The sequence below is a fragment of the Hypomesus nipponensis genome, chromosome 16 (assembly GCF_054491055.1).
Source record: "Hypomesus nipponensis isolate SF chromosome 16, ASM5449105v1, whole genome shotgun sequence".
Taxonomy (NCBI): domain Eukaryota; kingdom Metazoa; phylum Chordata; class Actinopteri; order Osmeriformes; family Osmeridae; genus Hypomesus; species Hypomesus nipponensis.
In genome coordinates, this window is record NC_140376.1 from 11034678 (window position 1) to 11058805 (window position 24128).

The 24128-nt window shown below is 42.4% G+C and overlaps 1 protein-coding gene across 6 annotated transcripts in view; it reads right to left on the reverse strand.

The window, feature by feature from the left end:
- Positions 1–24128, reverse strand: part of negr1 (neuronal growth regulator 1) — a 243195-nt gene that overhangs the window by 140814 nt on the left and 78253 nt on the right. For all 6 annotated transcript variants that reach the window (XM_084676263.1, XM_084676262.1, XM_084676268.1 and 3 more), the window contains exon 3: positions 11116–11241. In XM_084676263.1, the coding sequence (XP_084532389.1) occupies positions 11116–11241 (126 nt within the window). The remainder of the gene's footprint in view (positions 1–11115; positions 11242–24128) is intronic.

Consider the following 24128-nt stretch of genomic DNA (forward strand, 5'->3'; position numbering starts at 1 on the left):
GTGAGTTTGCTTCCTTATGTGTGATTCCAGCAGACAACATAGTCTAGGCCTACCTACATAGACTGCAGTCTACTACTCTTTCTACTATTATTAACTACTTACTAACCGAGAGTGAGGTCATGCCGAGAAATATCAAACTGAGGCTGGAACGTATCGACCGAGCGATAGCGAGGTGGATACGGCAAAGCCGAGGTTTGACCTCACTCTCGGTTAGTTAGTAGATAGTACTCTCCTTTCTACTACTTTTTACTAAGGACGGTAGGCTATTCTTATGTGTGCATTGCCATCCTTAAGAGTTGCTAAAGTGTTTCTATATATATATATTTATTTTAAGAATGACAATAACATCCATCTAGATAAACTATGCTGGACCTGCTGAACCTATACCTCTTCCACAGATACTGGTCAGGGAAGCATTACTTCTGTCTCTGAATACCCCTGGGGCTGGTGGGATAAACGCTCTTTGTATAATCTGAGCACCTTCATCCACAGGGTTGTCAAAGAATGGATATGCCATAGTTGATTGTAACTTGTCTAGATGCTCTGCTTTGTTTGGGCCTTTTTTTATGTCAATTAACCAATGGCTTTTGAAAACAGTTAAAGTGACATTATTTCTTAACTTGTTAATTTAAATTAATACATTCTTTGCGCTGCTGACTTCGACGGGGGACGTCCTGGATCGGTGCAAGGAATAATTTGAAGACCTCCTTAATTCCACCAACACGCTTTCCGACGTGGAGGCAGAGTCTGGGGACATCGGGGGGGGCCTTCTATCTCTGGGGCCGAGGTCGCCGAGGTGGTTGAAAAGCTCCGCGGTGGCAGGGCCCCTGGGGTGGACGAGGTCCGCCCGGAGTTCCTTAAGGCTCTGGATGTTGTAGGGCTGTCTTGGTTGACACGACTCTGCAACATCGCATGGACATCGGGGACAGTGCCTCTGGACTGGCAGACCGGGGTGGTGGTTCCCCTCTTTAAAAAGGGGGACCGGAGGGTGTGCTCCAACTTTAGGGGGATCACACTCCTCAGCCTCCCTGGGAAAGTCTATTCAGGGGTCCTGGAGAGGAGGGTCCGCCGGATTGTCGATTCCGGATTCAGGAGGAGCAATGTGGTTTTCGTCCTGGCCGTGGAACAGTGGACCAGCTCTATACCCTCCGCGGAGTCCTGGAGGGTACATGGGAGTTCGCCCAACCAGTCTACACATGTTTTGTGGATTTGGAAAAGGCGTTCGACCGTGTCCCTCGGGGGCTCATGTGGGGGGTGCTTCGAGAGTACGGGGTACCGGATTCCCTGATCGGGGCTGTCCGGTCCCTGTACGACCGGTGCCAGAGTTTGGTCCGCATTGCCGGTAGTAAGTCGAACTTGTTTCCGGTGAGGGTTGGACTCCGCCAGGGCTGCCCTATGTCACCGATTCTGTTCATTACCTATATGGACAGGATTTCTAGGCGCAGCCAGGGTGTTGAGGGGGTCCGGTTTGGTGACCTCAGGATCGGGTCGCTGCTTTTTGCAGATGATGTGGTCCTGTTGGCTTCATCGGGCCGTGACCTTCAGCTCTCACTGGAGCGGTTCGCAACCGAATGTGAAGCGGCTGGGATGCGAATCAGCACCTCCAAATCTGAGGCCATGGTTATCGACCGGAAAAGGGTGGAGTGCCATCTCCGGGTCGGGGAGGAGATCCTGAACCAAGTGGAGGAGTTCAAGTATCTCAGGGTCTTGTTCACGAGTGAGGGAAGAATGGAGCGCGAGGTCGACAGGCGGATCGGTGCGGCGTCCGCAGTGATGCGGGTTCTGCATCGGTCCGTCGTGGTGAAGAAGGAGCTGAGTCGAAAGGCGAAGCTCTCTATTTACCAGTCGATCTACGTTCCTACCCTCACCTATGGTCACGAACTATGGGTAGTGACCGAAAGAACGAGATCGCGAATACAAGCGGCCGAAATGAGCTTTCTCCGCAGGGTGTCCGGGCTCTCCCTTAGAGATAGGGTGAGAAGCTTGGTCATCCGGGAGGGGCTCAGAGTAGAACCGCTGCTCCTCCGCGTCGAGAGGAGCCAGCTGAAGTGGCTCGGGCATCTGATTAGGATGCCTCCTGGACGCCTCCCTGGTGAGGTGTTCCGGGCACGTCCCACTGGGAAGAGGCCCCGGGGAAGAACCAGGACACGCTGGAGGGACTATGTCACTCGGCTGGCCTGGGAACGCCTCGGGGTCCCCCAGGAAGAGGTGGTGGAAGTGGCCGGGGAGAGGGAAGCCTGGGCCTCCCTGCTTAGGTCGTTGCCCCCGCGACCCGATCCCCGGACAAGCGGCAGATGACGACGACGACATTCTTTGGAGATGAAGTAAACACGTAAATTAATTCATGTCTGCACTTATGTTCCTGAACACGGACTAAAGTACTTTGCGCGCTGGAATTTACTCAACAAACTGTCTTTGGAGATTCTGTTTCCGCCTGTTTGAAATTATTCACAACACATTCATAACACATCTTAATTTAGCTTGACTTTTAGCCTGACACGGAGCACGCTAATTCAGAAGTATACGTTACCTTGGTTACGTAGCTATAACTAGAATCAGCCACCTTAATGGAACGGAACTCTCACTGAAGTAAGTGAGACCTTGTCAAAAAAATCTCGTTCATAAGCATGTAACTGACGTGCCTGTGTTAAATTTGCTTTACGGAACAGTTCCTCATTCACTTAAAAATTTAAACACTGTGTGCATTAACACACCGTGTGCATTAAAACACTGTGCTGTGTTTCCCACAGAATTTGATTCTATCTGTGGTGGTAGGCAGGGGCGGAGCCAGACGTAAACATTAGGGGCTTTGCCCAAACCTAGGTCCGAGTATCATTTTGATGTGAGCGTATACAGAGACTTCAGGAAGTAATGCAAGTGTGCAGAGCGCACAGGCCATTTTTTTTGCTTTAATGCATGTTCAAAATATTTTTTTGAGCTTTATGTAATATAAACATTACTCATTGTTATATTTGCCGAATGTATTTAACAATGAACAGGGGTCTCAAGTGTCACGCATTCCATCAATTTCTCACGCTCTCACGTAACACCTTGTATTTCTCACTCATTTCAAACATTTATCACACTGAGAAATAAGTGATAACTTGTCCCGCTATATACAATTGATGGAACGAGGTGCAGGTATACTGAGATAGTTGTTTCAAACTCGAATTTATCATCGAAGGACAACCAACACACGGTTCTGGCTATATTTACCATCAGTAAGCTTTGTGTTTAAACTTACCTGTTCACTTTTATTTCTAACTATGTTTTCATCAGGGTTGGTTGTTTCCATGCATGCTTGTTTGTTTACGTCCAAGGCTTGACTTCTGAGGAAATCAACAACATATTTATTAATTTTGTCTGGAAAAACAAACACCACCATCTAAAAAAGAAATGATTTCTGCATTCAGAAAAGAAGGGGGATTTGGATTATTACATTTCATGGATTTAAATAATAAATTTAAAGTCAAATGGGTTAAAGAATGTCTTAAAACTCCATACTCTATTTTGTATTTCATTCCAAACAATATCTTTAAACAACTGGGTGGTCTTCCATTCCCGCTTATTTGTATTTTTTTAAATACTAAGTTGCCTATAAATTTATAAACATTTTACCTATAGGTTCTTCTGGCTTGGAATCTATTATGTGCATAACTTTTCACAATGGAACAATAGTGGCATTACGGTTTGGAAAAAGTCTATATTTAAACAGAATTGGATTGATAAAGGTATTCTACGTACTGTAGCAAACCAGGGGAGTCAGGCCAGCCAATCCGGCCTTGTGGGTGGGTCCCTCGACTACGATTGGGCGACGTGATAGAGGGCGTCTACCTGCCAGTCGAGGTGCTGCAGCCACTGGGCACCTGGCACTGGACACACCTGGAGCCCATCAGGCAATTAGGCGAGGGCTTAAAGGGGAGCCAGCCCAAGTCCAGGGGGGAGAGAACCAGAAAGACAACCCTGGAGGAGCGTTGCCCAACCTGCTAACCTTTCCCTCTGCTTTGACCCCCCAGAACCCCACTCCTTGAAGGATTACAGACCCCGGACGGGAAGACCTCTAATTTACAGTTTGTCCCACTACCCTTACCCTGCAATCTTATAGTAAAGAACAATTTATGTTAACCTCCGGTGTCTGAGTCCTATTGTATGGTGTATCGGGCCTCCAAGTCCCCTGGGTTGCCACAGTATGTACATTATCTATTTCAGTGTTTCTCAAACCTTTTCAGAGCAAGGACCACTTGGCCAATAAATACAAACTTGCGGACCATCTAACTAAATAGTAGGCTATATTCCCGGAACAACAGGCCTCTAGACCTGGCGCCATACAATTGTTAGCGGCACACGATTTTCTAATGGATGATGTAGGCTATTCCGCTAATTATAATTTCCGCTAAGGAAAAAATACAAGTTTTGTGACTGCTTAAGGGGGCAATTGACTGCAAAACCGATTTTACCTTGTCATAGTTGAATAACGACAGTTCGGTGGGTAAAATGAACATACCGTGAATACCAAAGTCCATTGACACCTCTTTCCTATTCAAATCTCAAAAAGAAAAAAATTGGCTGTAAAACGCTAGCTTTTCAACAAAGCTACCGGTCCTACGTAGGACCGGTGATCACCCTCTTATTGGCTATGGTCTGTATCTTTGTCACGCCCCAGAATTTACATCCAGACCAGCCCGAGGTAGCGTCTATCTACGATACTAGTTTAGCTGCGCGCTGCTCTGTGTAAGCTACTTATAAGGAATTACAAAGAAGAACGTTTTGAATTATAACAAGGATATTGAAAACGGACCACGGTCGTAAATGCTGTGTTCCAGGCTGTAGCCTACAGGGAAGGCTAACACTCACAGTCTTCCCAACGAGCCAAACTGGCATGGCTGCTGTTGTCTTATGAGAAGATCCAGGCGAAGTTCGACACTCAATCATTCATTTGCTCTGAACATTTCACCCAAGACAGTTTTGACAACCTTGGACAATTGCAAGCAGGATTTGCTAGGAAGCTGAACCTGGGAAAGAGGTGCTGTTCCGACCAGATGCTCATTGCAACCGCAAGCTATAAGGACAGTATGATGTTGTGCTAACAGTTATTAGCAATGCTAACGTTTCCTGTATAATATAGCATACCAGGTAGAATGCTTAATAAGTTTCTACACATCGAATGACTCTAGCTAGACTAGCTGTAGTCGGCATTAGAAAGGGAAGCTTCCAAAAATAGCCAGAAAACAAACAGCAGTCTGGCTTATTGCTAACGCCTGTCTAGATAATCTATTTGAAAGAACTGGGGAGAAAGGCAGGTGCTTGATACAGGATACGTTAGCATTGCTAGTAACTGTTACTAGTAACACCTAGACTGTAGGCATGTAAACAAGTTCAGCTTGCTAACGCAAGAGCATAGGTAGAATGTGTGATAATTTAGCCTAGTTTATTGGCAATGGGGCGTTGATTCATGTTCCTGACTGTGTTTCATTCAAATAAATAACCTGTGTAAATCTACAATTCAAGATGCATGTTTGTCCAGATCTTGGTCATGTTATTTAGAGCTAGCTAGCTAATTGAAGCCGAAGCAAGATCAACAGATGGTTTGGTTGCTAAGCTGTAGCCTAATGTTCTACCCACCCAAGTCAATCCAGTTTGCTTCAACAACAGAAGTGGAAACAAGTAATGTTATCATTTCAAATGATATATAGTCAATCTGTTGAAAACATTGTTGTGTAGACACAATAGATTTATTTGCACGTTTTTATTTCAAACTCTCACTTTTGGTGTTTCAGCAAGTGCTGCTGTTGGCCGTGTTACGTTTTTTCTCCCCAGCTTCACTCGTTGAAAACCAACCAATCAGCGCGCAGCTCATCTAAATATTAATGAGCATACCATAAAGAGACAAGCTAGTGTTTTTTCCCGGGAACATTTCAGAGGATCTGTCAGTGGGCATAGAACAGCACCCGGGCCATTTTCAACCCAACCAATGTTACATACCCTATTTGGAGACCTTAAGGAACAGTGTGAAATACCCCCAAAAAACAGTCAATTGCCCCTTTAACGATCCGAGTGTCCATGGAGCCAGACGTTGTAAATATTCTAGCCAAACCTAAGACATATGGGTTTGATGTGATGCAGATAGGGATTTCCACACAAAATGTTTGGCCATTATTTGAGCGCAAAATAGTTTTTGGAGATTTATGTAACAAACAGCCATTTTTCAATTGGTAAAACCTTGTCTGGTGATGCCATGATCCCTCCGGCCCTGCTCCCATCCATCCTCCCCACGCATATCGTTACGGTTGGGCCGCCTGGCCCGGCAATCAGTAGCCTATCTGAGAAAACTTTTTAGAAAAGACGGGTGATGGACCCAACCAACTCTATTTGGGAGGGGATACTTCTTTACATGGTACAACCAGAGAGGCTCTGGTACAACCCATGCAGAGGCTGCGATGTCAGAATGCATACGTATGTAGCCCATTTTAATAGGCTACTACTGACTGTGTTTTCTTTGTTCTGAGTTGTATGTTAGAAATGTCGCAATAATTTACTTGTGGCCGTTGCGGACCACTACGGGGGCAGTGGCGGACCACCAGTGGTCCGGACCACACTTTGAGAACGATGGCATTTGATGGCACTGTTTTTTTGTTTAGTTATGAGCGATTCCTTCTGGTTAAAGCCTTTCTTGTAACAAGTACAGAGATTAATTATGTAGTAAAAGCTATCCCTACTGGTTTATCACTTTTATTGAAATGTCATCTTCAATTTCAAGCAGTATTAAGAATAGTATCTCATTTGATGATAAATGGCATTGATATGAGTTCTTAATTCAACAATAAACATATTTGTAACACATTTTATGCAAGAAGGAAAAGATTTTTGGAAAAAAAAATGAAGAAATTAACTGGAAAAAATCTTGGCTTCTACCTTGCAAATTCAGTATTACAAATAAGATTAAAGACAACATCCAACACATTTGCATTTCTCCATGTTTTTTGATATTTAAAGTAATTGTAGCTTTTGCAATACTGATCCAGAATTTTTTTTCACATTTGTTATACCATTGTATACATTACTTTTTGGACCCGAATGGAAGATTATATTTTGTGCAAGACAAATTGTAATATCAAACTTGAATGCAATGACTCTTTTTGAGCATGAGGAACACAATATTGAATTTATTGGAAATGTGTTAATTCATATGGTAAATTTCATATACTGAAATGTAAGGTTACAAGAGAGAACCCAATTTTTTGAATTTTTCTTTTTTAATTTAGGGGATGTATATCAATCCTTTTGTATGATCTATAGACATGGGGAAAAGTAAGAATAATCCCTATCCGTTGGATGTTGCAGCCTCCATATGTCAATGATGTTTCTAGACTTCAGTAGATTATGTTAAATGTTAAAGAATGTTATGAGGACAACCTGTGAGGTTATGCTGGATTTTACAACAGCATGGAATGCGATATAGCCAATCACAATCAAGATGGGAACAACCAGTTTTAGAACTGCCATTTGGATCCGTGGTTGCTGAAGTAAATTGGAATGGAATACTCTTTCGAAAGAGAATGGCGACACCCCTGGCTTTGGAGGTAAACGGTGACTGATATAATTCTAGACACCCAGTTCGCTCCCAGTCGCCTCTGTTCTGTAGCTTTTATATGGGTTTCTTGTAGAAACACTATGTCTGCTTTAAGCTGCTTAACTAAGTGCCCAAGTACGTTACCTCGTTTAACTTTAAGCCCCAGACCGCGCACATTCCATGAGACCAGTGAAATGGTACTCATGTCTGTCTAGTTTTCATCTTTAGGCTCACATGTATGCTACGCGAATGGAAAAAAGAGCAATCCAAGACACCCAAAAGCAAATATCAACAAACAAACGCACTTATTCTGGCAGCTCCGGACAACATGAAACAACACAAATAGACCCCACTTTCCTCCCCACAAGCATCTAATTAAGCCCGTTCCCCTCCACAATATGCCTACTGAGGGCCACCGGGCATATGGGACGCAAACACAACTCTAGCCAACCGAACATTTTCAACTTAAGCAAGCCGGGTGCCCCTTACTATTCTAAACAGCCACAAATGAACATATGAAATATGTCTGTGTAAGGTCCGTGAACATAACATGACTGCCAGTTCACAGACCGGTCAGACCGTGTCTAGTCTAGTTTCCAATATCTGCAGGTTGCTGACGAACATCATCGCCTCCTAGGGAGAGGTGAATATCTTCTGAAGCCCATTGTGTTGGGAAGTGAAGCTTGGCCGGTAAACGCAGGCTGTGCTTGATTTTCAGCTCACGCAGGCCTGCCATACCCTCACGGAACCCTCGTCGCTGCTCCATCACCTCGGCAGTATAGTCGGGAAATATGAAGACCCTGTGTACACAGTACTTGAGAGACTGTTGCCGAGCGAGCTGTAGTATCGTCTCTTTCTCCTGATAGTGGTGGACCCTGGCGACTATTGTGCGGGGTCTTGCAGAAGGACCGGATGCTCCTTCTGCTGGCTTGGGCTGCAGAGAGCGATGGACGCGATCAACAAATGCCGGTCTTGGAGAAGTGAGCCTCGCTTAACAGTTTAGGAATGAGACTGCTACGAATTCAGTCGGATTTCCTTTTTCCTCTAATTCAGGGATCCCCACAAACTTGACATTATTGTGCCTCGAGCGGCCCTCTAAGTCATTGGTTCGGAGAAAAGCGTTCTCCTTCTGTAGCTTGTTGATAGCGGTCTCCAGACTGCAGACGGGCGTCATGGTCTTAAACCGTCTCATCTATTTCGTCCATTTGGGTCGCAAGGCTGTTGTGCCAACGAACTGGAGAGGCGAACTTCTCCAGTTGGTCGAACCGGGTGTTGGGGGGGGGGGGTGGTAGTTAGCCACTACCACGCTGCTGTTAGCTAGCCTCGGCCTCATGGTCTGTCTTTCTTTTCTTTGGCTTTGGAGTTAGCTAGTGACAGTCGACATTTCTTGGTCTCAAACAATCGTGCAGGATATAGAAACATAAGTGTGAAGATATTTTTTCGCAAACTTTGTTAAAGACGGCAAATTTAAACATATATAAACTGAACGGAGAGGAGCTCTCAGAGACGTCTTACTCATACGTGGCACACTAGTGCCCCCCAGATTTCTGGATTTTCAAGGAGGAACTCACCATTGCTGCTTGCAGCTATATTTCTTTCTTGTTTTATGAGGCGGGTTTGCCTAAACCCTCACAGATATAGCAAGAACACACCTAAAAGTCTGTGAATGTGTGAGGGTAGACATTGAGATTAAAAACCGTTAGTCCCGCATATTGATTCCGAGTGTGCACGGAGGGAGGGGCTATTCACAGATGGTTGTTTAGTGAGAGAGAGAGAACACAAGTGGGACAAGAAGGGGCTGGTGTGAAATCAATGTGCTGCACGCAAATTATTTTGCAATGTTAAGAGCAACATGTTGTCGGTCAATTTTTTGTGTGGCGGCCGCCCACAAATAAATATATGTATGGGAAACACTGCTGTGTGCAGATTCACGATTTAATTTCACTTTCACATTACTTCAGTGGCAAAAAGGCCAGAAATCTAAGGATTTTACATCATGAATGACGAGAGATTGATCTAGAAGCAGAGCAACACTAGTTGTATGACACCACAAATCCACAAATAGCCTACACAAATATGTATCATGCGAACTCGCCAATCCAGCTACCCTCCAGCTTCTCTTCTGAAATTCTGTAAAGACAACTAAACCTGGTTGCATCTTCGAGGACAGAACAAAGTCGCGTTGCAGCCGTAACGTGTGTGTCCACAACAGCGTTTTTTAACGTTCTGCACCGCTTGCTTTCCCACAGTACACCACACTCGGGGTGTGATAGACAAGTTAATACAGAGTTGTATTTCTCTAACGTCACTGTCTGGTCACGGCCAAGCGTGGAGATTGTATGTTTCATGTACTCACAATATCGATCAAAATACCTTTTTTACACAACATTTGTGTACAAATACAGAATTTTTACTTGTGCAAGATTACAGTAGAATACATGTTACGCCACCGGCCATTAGGGTGACCAGAAGCATGACCCTGAGAGGAATAGGACACTTGGGTCCAAAAAGATGACAAAGGGTCAAAAGGAGGACAATTCCACAAAGTTGTAACTGTTTTATTATCCGCTTTTGTTGTGTTCGGAGAAAAAAATGATGTTAAGGACGTAGTGCCCGGGCAGAACTAGCATTATCCTTGTGCCGTTGTGTAGCGCATGCAGTCCGCCCTTAAGCCCCTTTCCCCCTGATTACTCATGTCTATATCAATGCGACAGAGCTTACAGAAGGCATTATATTGATCTTTGCTGCCCCTAGTGGCAAAGTGGTTCTGAACTCCACGTAGATTTGAAGGAGTTCTTTCTTTTTTGCACCTGAAAGCCTATGCGAGTGGTAAATTCCAACGGTGGGCAGGAAGGGTCAAAAAGGAGGCCAAAAGGGCGAAGTAGGACACGCAACAGCGGTCCGGACAAGGGGGTGGAAAATTGGACTGTCGGACCGGTCACTCAACCAGTCGTTTGTAGGCTGGGCTAGCAAGCAAGCAGTGGCACAGAACAGTCACGTAATGTGACGAAACTCGAATTCATAAGTATAAAAAAACACACCAGGGACACTGACAACATCGGCAACCCTGCACCATGCATTATTGTTTTAATGTAATCTTTAAATTAAGGCTTGTACACATTACGTGTTCTGAACAGAACTGGGTGTGCAGACACATACGATAAGTTTCTCCTCCATCTTGAAATTGTAAAACCTAAAAGTTACAAGAAACCAATCCAATTGGCCAACGCTAGCGTTTTTCACGCTCCTCATTTACATTAAGTTGAGAAAATCCAACTTGCAACGCTCCGCTCGCCTTCCCACAATGCCCTACGCGAGCGTTAACGCCCTGTTTCATTGAAAATGAATAGGAAGCCAACGCGCTGGCCCACTTCGCTGTAGTGGGCAATTACCACTGACGCAGACACGTCCAGTGTGAATAGGGTTGTACATCGCTAATGTTGAACTCAAATTATAGGAATTTTCATTTATAAAATATTATTCAAAAAATAAAAAGTTGTGATATTTTACATAAGCAGACAGTCTATTTCAGGATGTGAACTCACCCAATGGTGTTATGTGTCTCCATGAGATTGTGGGCTCTGGTTTTCCACTGGCTGTACAGATGAGTGATACATTGCTGCCCTCGCTAACTGTGATGTCAGAAGAGATGTCATATATCTTCGGAGGAACTGTGAAAGAAAATAAAAAACACACAAGTAACAAGTTAACATTTGGAACCTGTGACCCTGTATTTATTTACAAAAATATATTCCTGGTGAGTTTTGACATTTGAATTGTTTGTAAAATTGTTGGAGTGAAGAGTGAGTCAGATTTAAAGTGATTCTGAGACCAGCTATATGTGGTTCAGCTTGGTTAGAGTCTTCTGTGAAGCATATGATTGCCAAAGATAATCATTGTTTACTTGTGTGTCGGGGTAGGCTTTGGTCCTCTCCAGAGCTCAACTCACTCACTGAACCCAACAGGCAGAAGAGACCCGGGCACTCAACAACCCGTTGGGCAGAGGCCGATGAGGCATATCTGACCCCAATCACCCCTGATCAGCCCTCCTTTAAAAAAGCTGGCCAGGGTTCTACGAAGGGAGGCTGGTAAGATGATGAATACCCCCACAGTGACCTGTTTAGTTGTCCCACAGACTCTGCTGATGACAGATCCACCTGCCCACATTTAATAGAGTGTAGGAATGTGGCCATCAAATCATGCTTACTGAAACAGGCCTATTCTGGTGTGTTCTTCTGTTCCAACTGGCTCAATGTGTTAGGCCCAAATCTCCCTGAAAGTGCAATATAGCCTATTATAATTTGATGTAGAGGAACAAAGACTATGTAAGTTTATGCAAAAGATGTTTTGCTTGGTAAAAAATTTGAAGAATTAAATTTTCCCTTTTTAGTTTCTTTATTTACTCAGCTGTTAAAAGTGGGAAAATAGACAAACATAAAATATTCTGTTTCTGTACATAATTTGCTATTACATCTAACTACACATTGAACTGCATACTACAAAAATCTAACCGCAGTCTAAGCTAGAGGTGTGAATCGACACTGATCTCCCGATTCGATTTTGATTTATCATGTCAGCGATTAGATTTGATTACTCGATGCATCACAATGCGCCAAATACATTTTCCTATTAAAAGCCATATAGGATATTTGACTTGACAGAGTGCGTTAAGATACTGTATAGTTCAATATAATACAGTTTTCTATATTAATTATTGACAAAACGCTGTGACGAGATGCACCCGCTTTACCCTCTAACACCCGAAAATTTCAACATCACCTTTAGCTCTCCAAAAAACACATTTGCAAATAAGATCTTTTTGGAACAACTACATTTACATAACCAATGTGTCCCATTGTCTTGCCTTGCAATGCTATTGGATACATTTGGTCTTTCAAAAAAAGAAATGAGCAATTATAGAGCTAAAGGTGATATTGTTATTTTACAACAAGGGGTCTTACAGGGTCAAAGGGACCCACTTACATGCACAATTCATAACGATTTCATAAGGCAAAAGGTTAACATTGAATTCATAGTAATCATAGCTTTGGCTTCAACAGTTAAAGTATTAAGATATAAAAAATCTTATTATTTAACAAAAGTCCTGAACACAACAGACAGCATTATTAGCAGTATTGAAAACAAAGTTGCATCATTCCTCTCAGTTGCTGGCCCAGAGTTTGCATTTTCCGCGGCAGGTGTTGTTGCTAGCAACTCAGGATGGAAATGGCTAACATGATTCCGAAAGTTGGTAGTGTTCCCAACGTATTTAATTTTGGTGTGACAGGCTTTGCATATCGCATGCGATGCATCCAGTTCGTGTTTCCAGCCTGTTGGTAAAATCCGAAATGAAGTTCCATATCTCACCTTTGGGGCATTTTTAAGGACGATCTCAGCAACTACACTCAGCCATTTTGCTGTGGCAAATCGCGACAAATGACGTAAGGTAAATGAGACTAGAGTTTACCATTGGTCTAGATGGAACAAGTTACGCTACTGAGAATGTTATTTTTCATTTGAATGTTTAATGCCGCAGCCGGAAAATTAATGAGCGACATCTTTGCGTTATAATCCATTATGGTCGGCCACTGCATCGATGCAGCATCGTCCATGTCCGCATCCCGATGCATTGATTATTTGATTAATTTCAACACCTCGAGTCTAAGCTACCATGAGCTAATTTTAGCTAACGTTAGCGAGCATGTCAAACCGTTCTAGCAGATAATGTCTAATATGGGAAGAACTGCCAAGTCTCTGGAAACTTCCAGGTTCTGAACTGGTTGCAGTTCCTCTGTAGTTCCATATGAGGGCAGCAAACGAGTGAGTGCAGAATGAATGCAGGTCTATGGAGCTATACTCCTCAAAATCCACTTTTAGTAATTTGAATTCTGAATTCAAAAGGGGAGGCAAAAAAATATACATTGCTGGGTGTTAGCCTTTCTGTTCAAAAAAGCCTTTTAAAATGTCAATGACGTCATACACATCGTTCGACCAGAGATACTGTTTTACGGCAAGCTCTGGTCTAAAAAAAATTTCTGGCTGTTTATCAATCCATGTTTTTTTCCGTTCTTGTGTTCTTGCGAACTCGTTTGACGTCATCTTTCATTGCCCAAGTATGGTTCCAATCCAAAGAACACAAGTCACCAAGAATGCCAAAAATACCCGGAAATGTTCCTGACTGCTCCTTTTATCGAGGATGCATCGGATGGTGACTTGACCAGCGAGAACGCTTCTGATTTCCCAGAAGTTCTTGCGGACTTGCAAGACCATTCTCGCAAGGACGCTTACAAGAACGTTCTTCAAAAGAATGTACTTGCGTTCTCAGCGTTCTTTGGATTCATATAGTCCTCTGATTCTGCTTCGGATGCCATCAAGCGGGATTTCTGGTCGTAGTCAGTCCTTCACTAACCAATCAGTATTCATTAGCAGAATGCTAGCGTGTTGTCAAATCGGACACTTCTCAATCGAAGAGGAGACGAAAGAGACAGGCACTGGATCTCCCCAGGGCTGCGTCCTTTCTCCTCGTCCTCTTCTCCCTGTACACCAACAGCTGCACTTCCAGTCATCCGTCCTGTGAAACTCCTGAAGGACTGACACCACCCTCATTGGGCTCATCTCTGGTGGAGACTAGTCTGATTATAGATGGGAAGCAGACAACCTGGTCAACTGGTGCAGCCAGAACAACCTAGAGCTCAATGCTCTCTAGACAGTGGGAGATGGTTGTGGACTTCAGAAAGAACACAGCCCCACTCACCCCCATCTCCCTGTGGAGTCCTTCCGCTTCCTGGGCACTATCCTCTCCCAGGACCTCAAGTGGGAACTGAACATTAGATACCTCACCAAGAAAGCACAACAGAGGATGTACTTCCTGTGGCAGCTGAAGAAATTCAACCTGCCAAAGACAATGATGGTGCACTTCTACACAGCCATCATTGAGTCCATCCTCACCTCCTCCATCACCACCTGGTACGCTGCTGCCACTGCCAAGGACAAGAGCAGGCTGCAGCGTATCATCCGCACTGCAAAGAAGGTGATTGGCTGCAATCTGCCTTCCCTCGAGGACCTGCACACCTCGAGGACCGTAAGACGGGCCAAGAAGATTGTGGCTGACTCCTCCCACCCTGGACATTCCCTGTTTCAGTCCCTCCCCTCTGGCAGAAGGCTGCGGTCCATCAGGACCAAAACCTCACGCCATACAAACAGTTTCTTCTCTTCCGCTGTTCAGCCTCCTCAACAAGGCCAAAGCTCACACTGACTGAATGTCCTTAAAAACTTTTTACTTTTTGCACTACACTCAACTCCTGTAAAATGTGTATTTTATATTGTATTTAATATTGTAAATTGGCAACTTATATTCTACTTTATTGTATATTTTATTTGTGTTCCACTTAGTATTGCTAGTTTATGTATCCTTAGTATAGATAGACCACATATTTAAATTTAAGATTCCTATATGTTTACTGAATGCACCTTCCTGCCAAAGCAAATTCCTTGTCTGTGCAAACTTTCATGGCGAATAAATCCCATTCTGATGTAGCTTATGTAAATCAAGTATTGTTCAACATATTTAAGTTAGCTAGTTAAACTTTCAAAACAATTCTGGTACAATTGTCTGTTCACTTAAGATAATTTTATTAAATACGAACTTTTAGACTATTTGTTTTATTGAAACCATTTTGGCGATTTTGGGAAAACCCAACTACTGTAGGTGTCTTATGATAAAGCCAGCACATTAATAAAACTTTTTTTTTAAATGATAGGCTAAAAGCAAGTGGATTCGATCTGTCAGCTAAAAGAAATCTGCAGCCTACTGTCTTAAAAATTAACCATATGATTTTTGTAGGCCATCATATAGGCTACGGCCTAGTATGCTGAGGAATCTGTCCCTGCAGGATTCAGAAAAGGTCTTCATCTCTGGACCAGTTAATCATCGGAGGTAGAGTAGAGAATGTACATTTTCTGCACAATGCCATACAAGTTGATAATCTACTATCAATACCTTTATTATCAACCACTTAAGTAATGCTAATTAATGTACACTACTTTGTTAGGGTAACTGATTATGCTTCCCTAGAAGTAATATTGTCTGTACTATTTTAGTGAAGTGGAGGAGTTTGATAGGGGGATATCTAAACAATTGCGCACTGAAGGGAGACCATTCAACTAGTAAGTAGTGCTGTTACCGACTTCACAATATGGGGTTTGAATATTGAAGGGTCAGGAAAAGTTAAATATAGAGGGTTTTCACGACGCGTCATCGGACCGGAAGTCGCCATCTTGGAGGCACTCCGCATCACAACAAAGCACTGGCACTGAAGTATATTCCGAACGTCGTCAAGGACAATGATGAATTATTGCCGTGTTTCAGTTTGTACTAATAGGGCAGATCGAGAAAAACATTTGGTATATTATCGACTTCCAAAAGTTATTAAAAACTAGGGAGAGGAATGCCAGAGATTATCTGAGTAAAGGAGGCGCGTGTGGTTGGCAAAGCTCAACCAATATCTACGAGGGAAGAATCTGGACAACATCCGTATTTGTTCGGCAAATTTCTTGTCAGGTATTGTGAAATGTTTATTTCAGCGGCTCATAACACATTTTCTATTGTAATGATAATATTTTTAATAGTAAAAACAATTAGCCTACTGCTTTTTTTGTTTTTACCGTGCTTATTTTACTGTAAAGCTGACATTGACATAATATAATTCATATCAAACTACTGCATGTGTATGGGTTCGGCGAAAAAAAACAGGTAGTTAACAATATCGGGATATCCAACTGAGGGCAGAATCACCGGGTCGTCACGGATCCAAGTACAGGGAGCTAACTGGTAGGGATCTGCACCGCCAATAAATCTTAATTTCTCAAAATACCCAACCCTTTTCTTGTGGTCCAAGTCCTTCCCTATATGCCTTCTCATCATCTTGGGCGCGTTTTGATGACCATTTCGGTCATTAACACATGGCTACAGTTGTACCTAATAGTATATAATATACGTTCTTTGGTTGTACTTTTTTGGTTGTACTTGTTCAGTTGTTTACACCGAGTACCTCCAATATGGCTGCGCATCCGGGTTACCGCCCAGAATCTGACGTTGGTGAAAACCCTGTTTTTTTTATATTAGTTTTTCTTGCTTCTATCTCTCAATGAAGGATGAAGTTGTATGGATGTCGATATGGAGGTCTAGTTGGAGTGATATGGAGGGGATGGAGTGATATGGAGGGGTGATTGTCAATTATTGTTTGACAATTATTCAAAATAAACAATGTATATCTTGAATCTGCCCTGAGAGTCAACCTTGTATCTTGCCTCTCTAACATTACACATTTGTGGTTGTGATTGAGTGACTGCAAAAGCCATAGCAAATAGAATAGAATATATAACTTCACTTTTCCAGAACTTTGTGGTGTCAGACACATACAAAATGTAGCATGCACACAGGCATGTGTATTTACAGGTATATGAAAGCTTATCTGATCCACTGATGTGGTCAAGTCGTTCCCAGTAATGTCCGTCCAATACAAAACATCATCTAGCATGCCCATCCACACCATCTTGAACAAAATCAATAAATTACTTCAGAATAACTTTGTCAGATGCATTTATTAACCAATATTTTAAATGCTGAGCTTTAAGATAAAAGGGAAAGATAACCATGACTAAAATAGGGATTCACTAAAATGACTAGTATTGCACAGATCCAGCACTGACTTTTTAGATCAGAATATGCTGAAACTGCACACTTTGTTTGGCAGAACAGTCATTTAAAATTGCTCAGCATGACTATCATTATTATATTACGAGTATTTCCAATTAACATAGTCTGCCTCCACAGATCCAGAGAACAGGGCTTGGACAGTGACAGACTGTGGCTGTGCCAAGTGTTGTCACAGCCTCACTTTGGGAAAGCATGCCCTTCTGGGAACATTAGGGGAGACTGTTGGGCACAGCATCTAATTGTCTTCTTTGGAAAGGGCAACATTAGGCACACTTATGTTGGGGCAGCATAAAGGGTACTTAATAACAGCACCCTTTTCCATTGGAAGTAAGGGCATGGGAACAGTCCAATTTAGGCCATTATAAGTCCAACTTATAGGGTACTGCATCACATTTTCTATACTATAAAGGAACTCATTAACACATGTTTTTACATTTATAGAGGGCACACTGTCATTTATTGCGTGGGGCATCCTGGGCCCTCAAGCATATTTCACAATGTGAATGGCAGACAGTAGGGCACTTGGTCTAATTTTTGCCACTCGAGGGCATATTACAAACACTTTCAACCATGGGGGCACCATGCAATCACCCCCATGAATCTTCTAATGGGCCTTGATACACCCATGGGGGCAGTATATTGCACCTATAATATTGGGGAAGCCAGAGGAGAGGTAATATAGAGGCTTGTCAACATATAGGCTACTTTAAACAATGAAAATATTTTATACAATTGAATAAAAAGTCTCCTTGATTCTTTGTGTTTCAAGAGTACCTGAAGAACTGATGATAATATTCAGGTACTGCTTTGGAGCAAGGTATACCCTTCATATTTCCTGGCATAGTTCAAGAACATCCCACATGCAAAGACATAGACAGATGCAGACAGAGTGAACAGTGTCAAGGCTTGGCTACAGTGGGTTTGCTTCCTTGTATGTGATTCCAGCTGTTTACAGAGCTCTAGGCCTACCTACATAGACTGCAGTCTACTACCCTCCTTTCTGCTATTATAGTCTACTCTCCTTTCTATTACTTTCTACAAAAGATAGTAGGTTGCTCTTATGTGTTCATTGCCATCCTTAAAGGGGCAATTGACTGCAAAAACGATTTTACCTTGTCATAGTTGAATAATGACAGTTCGGTGGGTAAAATGAACATACCGTGAATATCCATTGACACCTCTTTCCTATTCAAATCTAAAAAAGAAAAAAATTGGCTGTAAAACGCTAGCTTTTCAACAAAGCTACCAGTCCTACGTAGGACCGGGGACTGCCCTTTTTGGCTCTGGTCTGTATCTTTGTCATGCCCCAGAATTTACATCCAGACCAGCCCGAGGTAGCGTCTATCTCCGATACTAGTTTAGCGGCGCACTGCTCTGTGTAGGCTACTTATAAGGAATTACAAAGAAGAACGTTTTGAATTATAAGAAGGATATTGAAAATGGACCACGGTCGTAAATACTGTGTTCCAGGCTGTACAGGGAATGCTAACACTCAGTCTTCCCAAGGAGCCAAACATTCAACAGGCATGGCTGCTGTTGTCTATGAGAAAATCCCGGCGAAGTTCGACACACAATCATTCATTTGCTCTGAACATTTCACCCAAGACAGTTTTGACAACCTTGGACAATTGCAAGGAGGATTTGCTAGGAAGCTGAACCTGGAACGAGGTGCTGTTCCGACCGTATGCTCATTGCAACCGCAAGCTATAAGGACAGTATGATGTTGTGCTAACAGTTATTAGCAATGCTAACGTTTCCTGTATAATATAGCATACCAGGTAGAATGCTAAATAAGTTTCTACACACATCAAATGACTCTAGCTAGACTAGCTGTAGTCGGCATTAAAAGGGAAGCTTCGGAAAAATAGCCAGAAAACGAACAGCAGTCTGGCTTATTGCTAACGCCTGTCTAGATAATCTATTTGAAAGAACTAAAGAAAGGCAGGTGCTTGATACAGGATACATTAGCATTGCTAGTAACTGTTACTAGTAACACCTAGACTGTAGGCATGTAAACAAGTTTGCTAACGCAAGAGCATAGGTAGAATGTGTGATAATTTAGCTTAGTTTATTGGCAATGGGGCTAACGTTGATTCATGTTCCATGTGTTTCATTCAAGTAAATAACCTGTGTAATGTAAATCTACAATTCACGATGCATGTTTGTCCAGATCTTTGTCATGTTATTTTTCAGCAAGTTATTTAGAGCTAGCTAGCTAACTGAAGCCGAGTAGAATCACGATATGGTTTGGTTGCTAAGCTGTAGCCTAATGTTCTACCCACCCAAGTCAATCCAGTTTGCTTCAACAACAGAAGTGGAAACAAGTAATGTTATCATTTCAAATGATATATAGTCAATCTGTTGAAAACAGTGTTGTGTAGACACAATAGATTTATTTGCACGTTTTTATTTCAAGTCTCCAACTTCGGTGTTTCAGCAAGTGCTGCTTTTGGCCGTGTTGCGTTTTTGCTCCCCAGGTTCACTCGTTGAAAACCAACCAATCAGCGAGCAGCTTATCTAAATATTAATGAGCATACCATAAAAGGAGAAAAGCTAGTGTTTTTTCCCGGGAACATTTCAGGAGGATCTGTCAGTGGGCATAGAACAGCACCCGGGCCATTTTCAACCCAACCAATGTTACATACCCTATTCGGAGACCTTAAGGAACAGTGTGAAATACCCAAAAAACCCAGTCAATTGCCCCTTTAAGAGTTGCTAAAGTGTTATTTTATATATATATATATATATATATTATGTTTTTCTTTTTGTAAGAATGACAATTAAATCTATCTAGATAAACTATGCTGGGCCTGCTGAACCTATACTTCTTCCACAGATACTGGTCAGGGAAGCATTACTTCTGTCTCTGAAGACCCTTGGGGCTGGTGGGATAAACACTCTTTGTATAATCCGAGCACCTTCATCCACCACAGGCTTGTCAAAGAACGCATACGCCATAATTGATTGTATCTTGTCTTGACGCTCTGCTTAATTTCGAAGGCCTTATTTTATGTCAATTAACCAATGGTTTTTGAAAACAGATAAAGTAACATTATTTCTTAACTTGTTAATTTAAATTTAAATATTTTTGGGAGATGAAGTAAGCCTTAACACATTAATCATTCATGCCTGCACTTCAAAAAGTCTGAATTTACATTTCCGAACACGGACTAAAGTGCTTTGCGCCTAGGAATTTTCTCTACGGAACTGTCTTTTGAGATTCTGTTTCCGCCTGTTTGAAATTATTTGCAACACATTTTAGTTTAGCTTGACTTTTAGCCTGACACGAATCAGGCTAGATCCAAACCTTGGTTACATAGCTAGAACTAGAATAATCCACCTCAATGGAACGGAACTCTCGCTAAAGTAAGTGAGACTTGACAAAATAAGTCTTGCTTTCCCTTAATCGACATTGATGGAACACCCCCCTGGTCTTTTGTCAGATGTGTATATATTGACCAGTTTAGAGTTGTACTGCTGTACAAATAGTTTGAGTGACTTTGCATGGGTTTCCAACACATTTGGATTCAAGTTCAAGTATTGCCACTGCATTTCACAGTCAAAACTGAAGTCTGTAACAAGTGTAGATGGAAACAGCTTCATTTTTCACCACTGACATGGACCCTTTCTTCACTTTTACAGGTCATGCAGAGGCCTGCTCAACAGAGTGCAACCGAGCATGCTGAGAGCAACAACAGAGGATGCTGAGTGTAACAGAGGATGCAACAGAGGATGCTGGAGCAACACAGACCCATTGCTGGACTACCCCTCTCTACCCGCACAGCTTCTCTTCAGCCCTGCCCCCAAGACAGCTTCATCCAGCTGGCCTGCCCTGTCCTGCCTGCCTGCCCCTGCCTTGATATCTCAAAAGATCACTGAATTACAGCCAAATCGTATAATGCTTGCCACAGAACAAATAGCTTACCCTCTATTCAGTAACTGACCACAATGGTTCTCAACACTGAGAATAGCTCAATAAGCTAACACAGTGCACTGCAAGGAGCAAGGTCACAGGTTCAAATCTAGCCGCAGTCTTTTGGACTGTCATAATTTTGATTTTCTGTTTAGTTAAACAGGATGACATCATTCTGATATACTATGTACAATTTCACCTTGAAATATCAACCGTCTCTTAACCTTTGTCCCAAAGCTGACCAAAGCTAATACTCAAATCACAGTCGGAGCAAAGCTAGATAATCAGCGTCAGCGCCCCTTGGGTACCCAGCATGCAGTGCGGTATGTCAAATAGGCAAAGACTTGTGGAAAATAGTTTGGTTACAACAGCCGTGCGAGGCATTTCAGTTGTTGTGTTTGTTCAGTTAAATGTTTGTACATTATTGTTTATCAGTTAATATAATCTTGTTGGTCACCCTGATTGTGCATGTTGTGTATTTTAATAGGACCAGAGAGTTGGCTGCTGTACTGCCAAAGGCTATTCTCACAAGGAGCTGAGCATGAGCTCTGCCGTAGCCCGGTTGCCCACATGACTATTGTTAATCGTGCATTGACTGAGATTCTGGAAAGAGATCAACTCAAGAACAGTTACAAATCTGCTTTTTTTCAGCCATCATGGGGAAAATGTGTTAATTATGGGAGGCATGTTTTTGGACTACCCCTAAACCTCATGTGGCCGTCGCAGCATTTCTGACTTGGCATGACCTATACTTGGATAGAGGGAAATTGCATGGATGTACAGATATGTCTTTATATAGGGTGAAATGGAATAAGAAATGCAATACAAAATGGCTGAAAGGGTTGTATTTATGTAAATGTACACATTGCCTCAATATCTTTCTGTCAATATATCAAATGTCATTTTGACTGATGGTTTTTCAAACCTTATTGGCTTTGAGATGACATCATTCTGAAGTAGTACCATGTGCAATTTCATGCAATTTGACATTGAAATGTAGACAGTTTCTTAACCTTTGTCCCAAAGCTGACCAAAGGTAATACTCTTACTATTTCCCTTTCTATTCATAAAATCTCAACAGTTGGTGTGTATCAGAGAGGATAGATAGACTGACTTGTAACCTTATGCTCATGAGTTCAAATCCATTCAGCCTATTGTTGTTGGCCAAACATGAAGTCATTTTATTCTAAATTGTACATTTTTATAATATTTTGCCATTTCGCGGAGGAACCCGCATTACTGCTTGCAGCTATATTTTTATTTTTCATCTTATTCTATTTTAATTGAGTTTATTGTTGTGTATTCATTGTTACCACAGCTCCCATGATCCTTCCTGCCATGGGGGAACTATAAAGGGGCAGGGGTTTTCAACTGGTTTTGTCCCAGGGACCACCATTCTTACTAGAAAGTAATTCGCGGCCCTCTGATGTGCCTGCGCGCCCGCTTGTGCCTACGTGTGTGTATGCGCGTGCGTGCATGTGGATAGAAGGAAGTTTTAGCATTTGGTTTTCCATATTGATTTCGTTTAAAAACCTCAAACAAATCTAGATAAATCTACTTAAAAACCTCAAACAATATACAGAGAATCTGACAAATTTAAATATGAATTTGTGAGACTCTGAACACTAATAAAATATAAATAAAAAAATCAATGGTGGACTTATCACAACATATGCTTGTGTCGCGGACCCCCTGCAATGCCGCTGCGGACCCCAGTTGAAAACCCCTGATAAAGGGGGTGCGCTTCCCACTTTCACTCTATGGTAATTTACTCCATTCTGCGCTGCTGATGAGTCAGGGAAACCTGTAGTGACTAACTAGTTAATAAATACCAGTTACAGTATTGGCTTCTCCAACGCTTCCTATTTCTTAAATGCGTGCCCTCGACTCGGGGGGGCGACGAGGATTGGATTTCTTAACCACAATTTAGTTTTGAAGCTGAACGAAGATGCTAACGTTGACAAAAGAAACTAGCAAGCAAGTGAACCAGAGATGGCTGTCTTTAGCAGTGAGACGGGCTTGTGCTTCGACGCAAGCAGCGAAAGTTTTGAAACGTATGAGCAACGTTTTGCACAATTTGTGGAAGCCAACGGAATTGAACAAGAAAAACGAAGGGCCGTTTTCTTATCTGTGGTATGTGCACAGACTTTCTCATTACTGAGAGACTTGCTAGCTCCGAAAACGCCGTCTGAATCTACATATGATGACATTGTAAAAGCACTAAGGCAGGGCCTCAAGTTTTGAAGACAGGCAAGAGTGACATTCTCTCCCCTCCCCGTCAGGGGTTCAAAATTAATTAATTAATTAATTGCTTTTTACCTGACATCTTGGAAAAGCAGCAATGATTAATGCATCCATGGGCAGGATATAATTATAAAATATGACATTATTTTAAAAGGCAATGGTATCGAAGTTGTGTTCGCACCTGCCACCTCTGACATCTTAAGCGCCACCACTACCAACTACGCCAACGAAAACCTAGCAATTCAATGATGCGGGTGGCCTCTTAATTACCTAAGGAGTGAGTTTCACCGATACACACCGGCTCCATCTATGAATGATTTGTTCTGAGCAGGTGTTGTCAGTGAACAGGCTGTAAAACTGTTGGTTAAGAGACTCATGAAAAACGGATGCTAATGATCTGGGAAACATTTTCTAACAGCAGTCAAGTTGTCATTGTTTGTGTCAAACAAGTTGTGAATTTGTTGTAACATTAAAACAGGAGATCATGACTGTGCTCAAACTGATGCTTGAGCTCCAGCGGTTTGCTTTATAGGTGAACAAAACTTTCGGAAGATGTAGCAGAATGACAAAAAATTACAGGATGTGCTTTTTTTTCCATTGGTTGTTGCATTGAATCTTACCCAGATACAATGGAGCTACTTTCCGATTGGCTATTGTATAGACCCTTTCTTTTTTTTGATTGG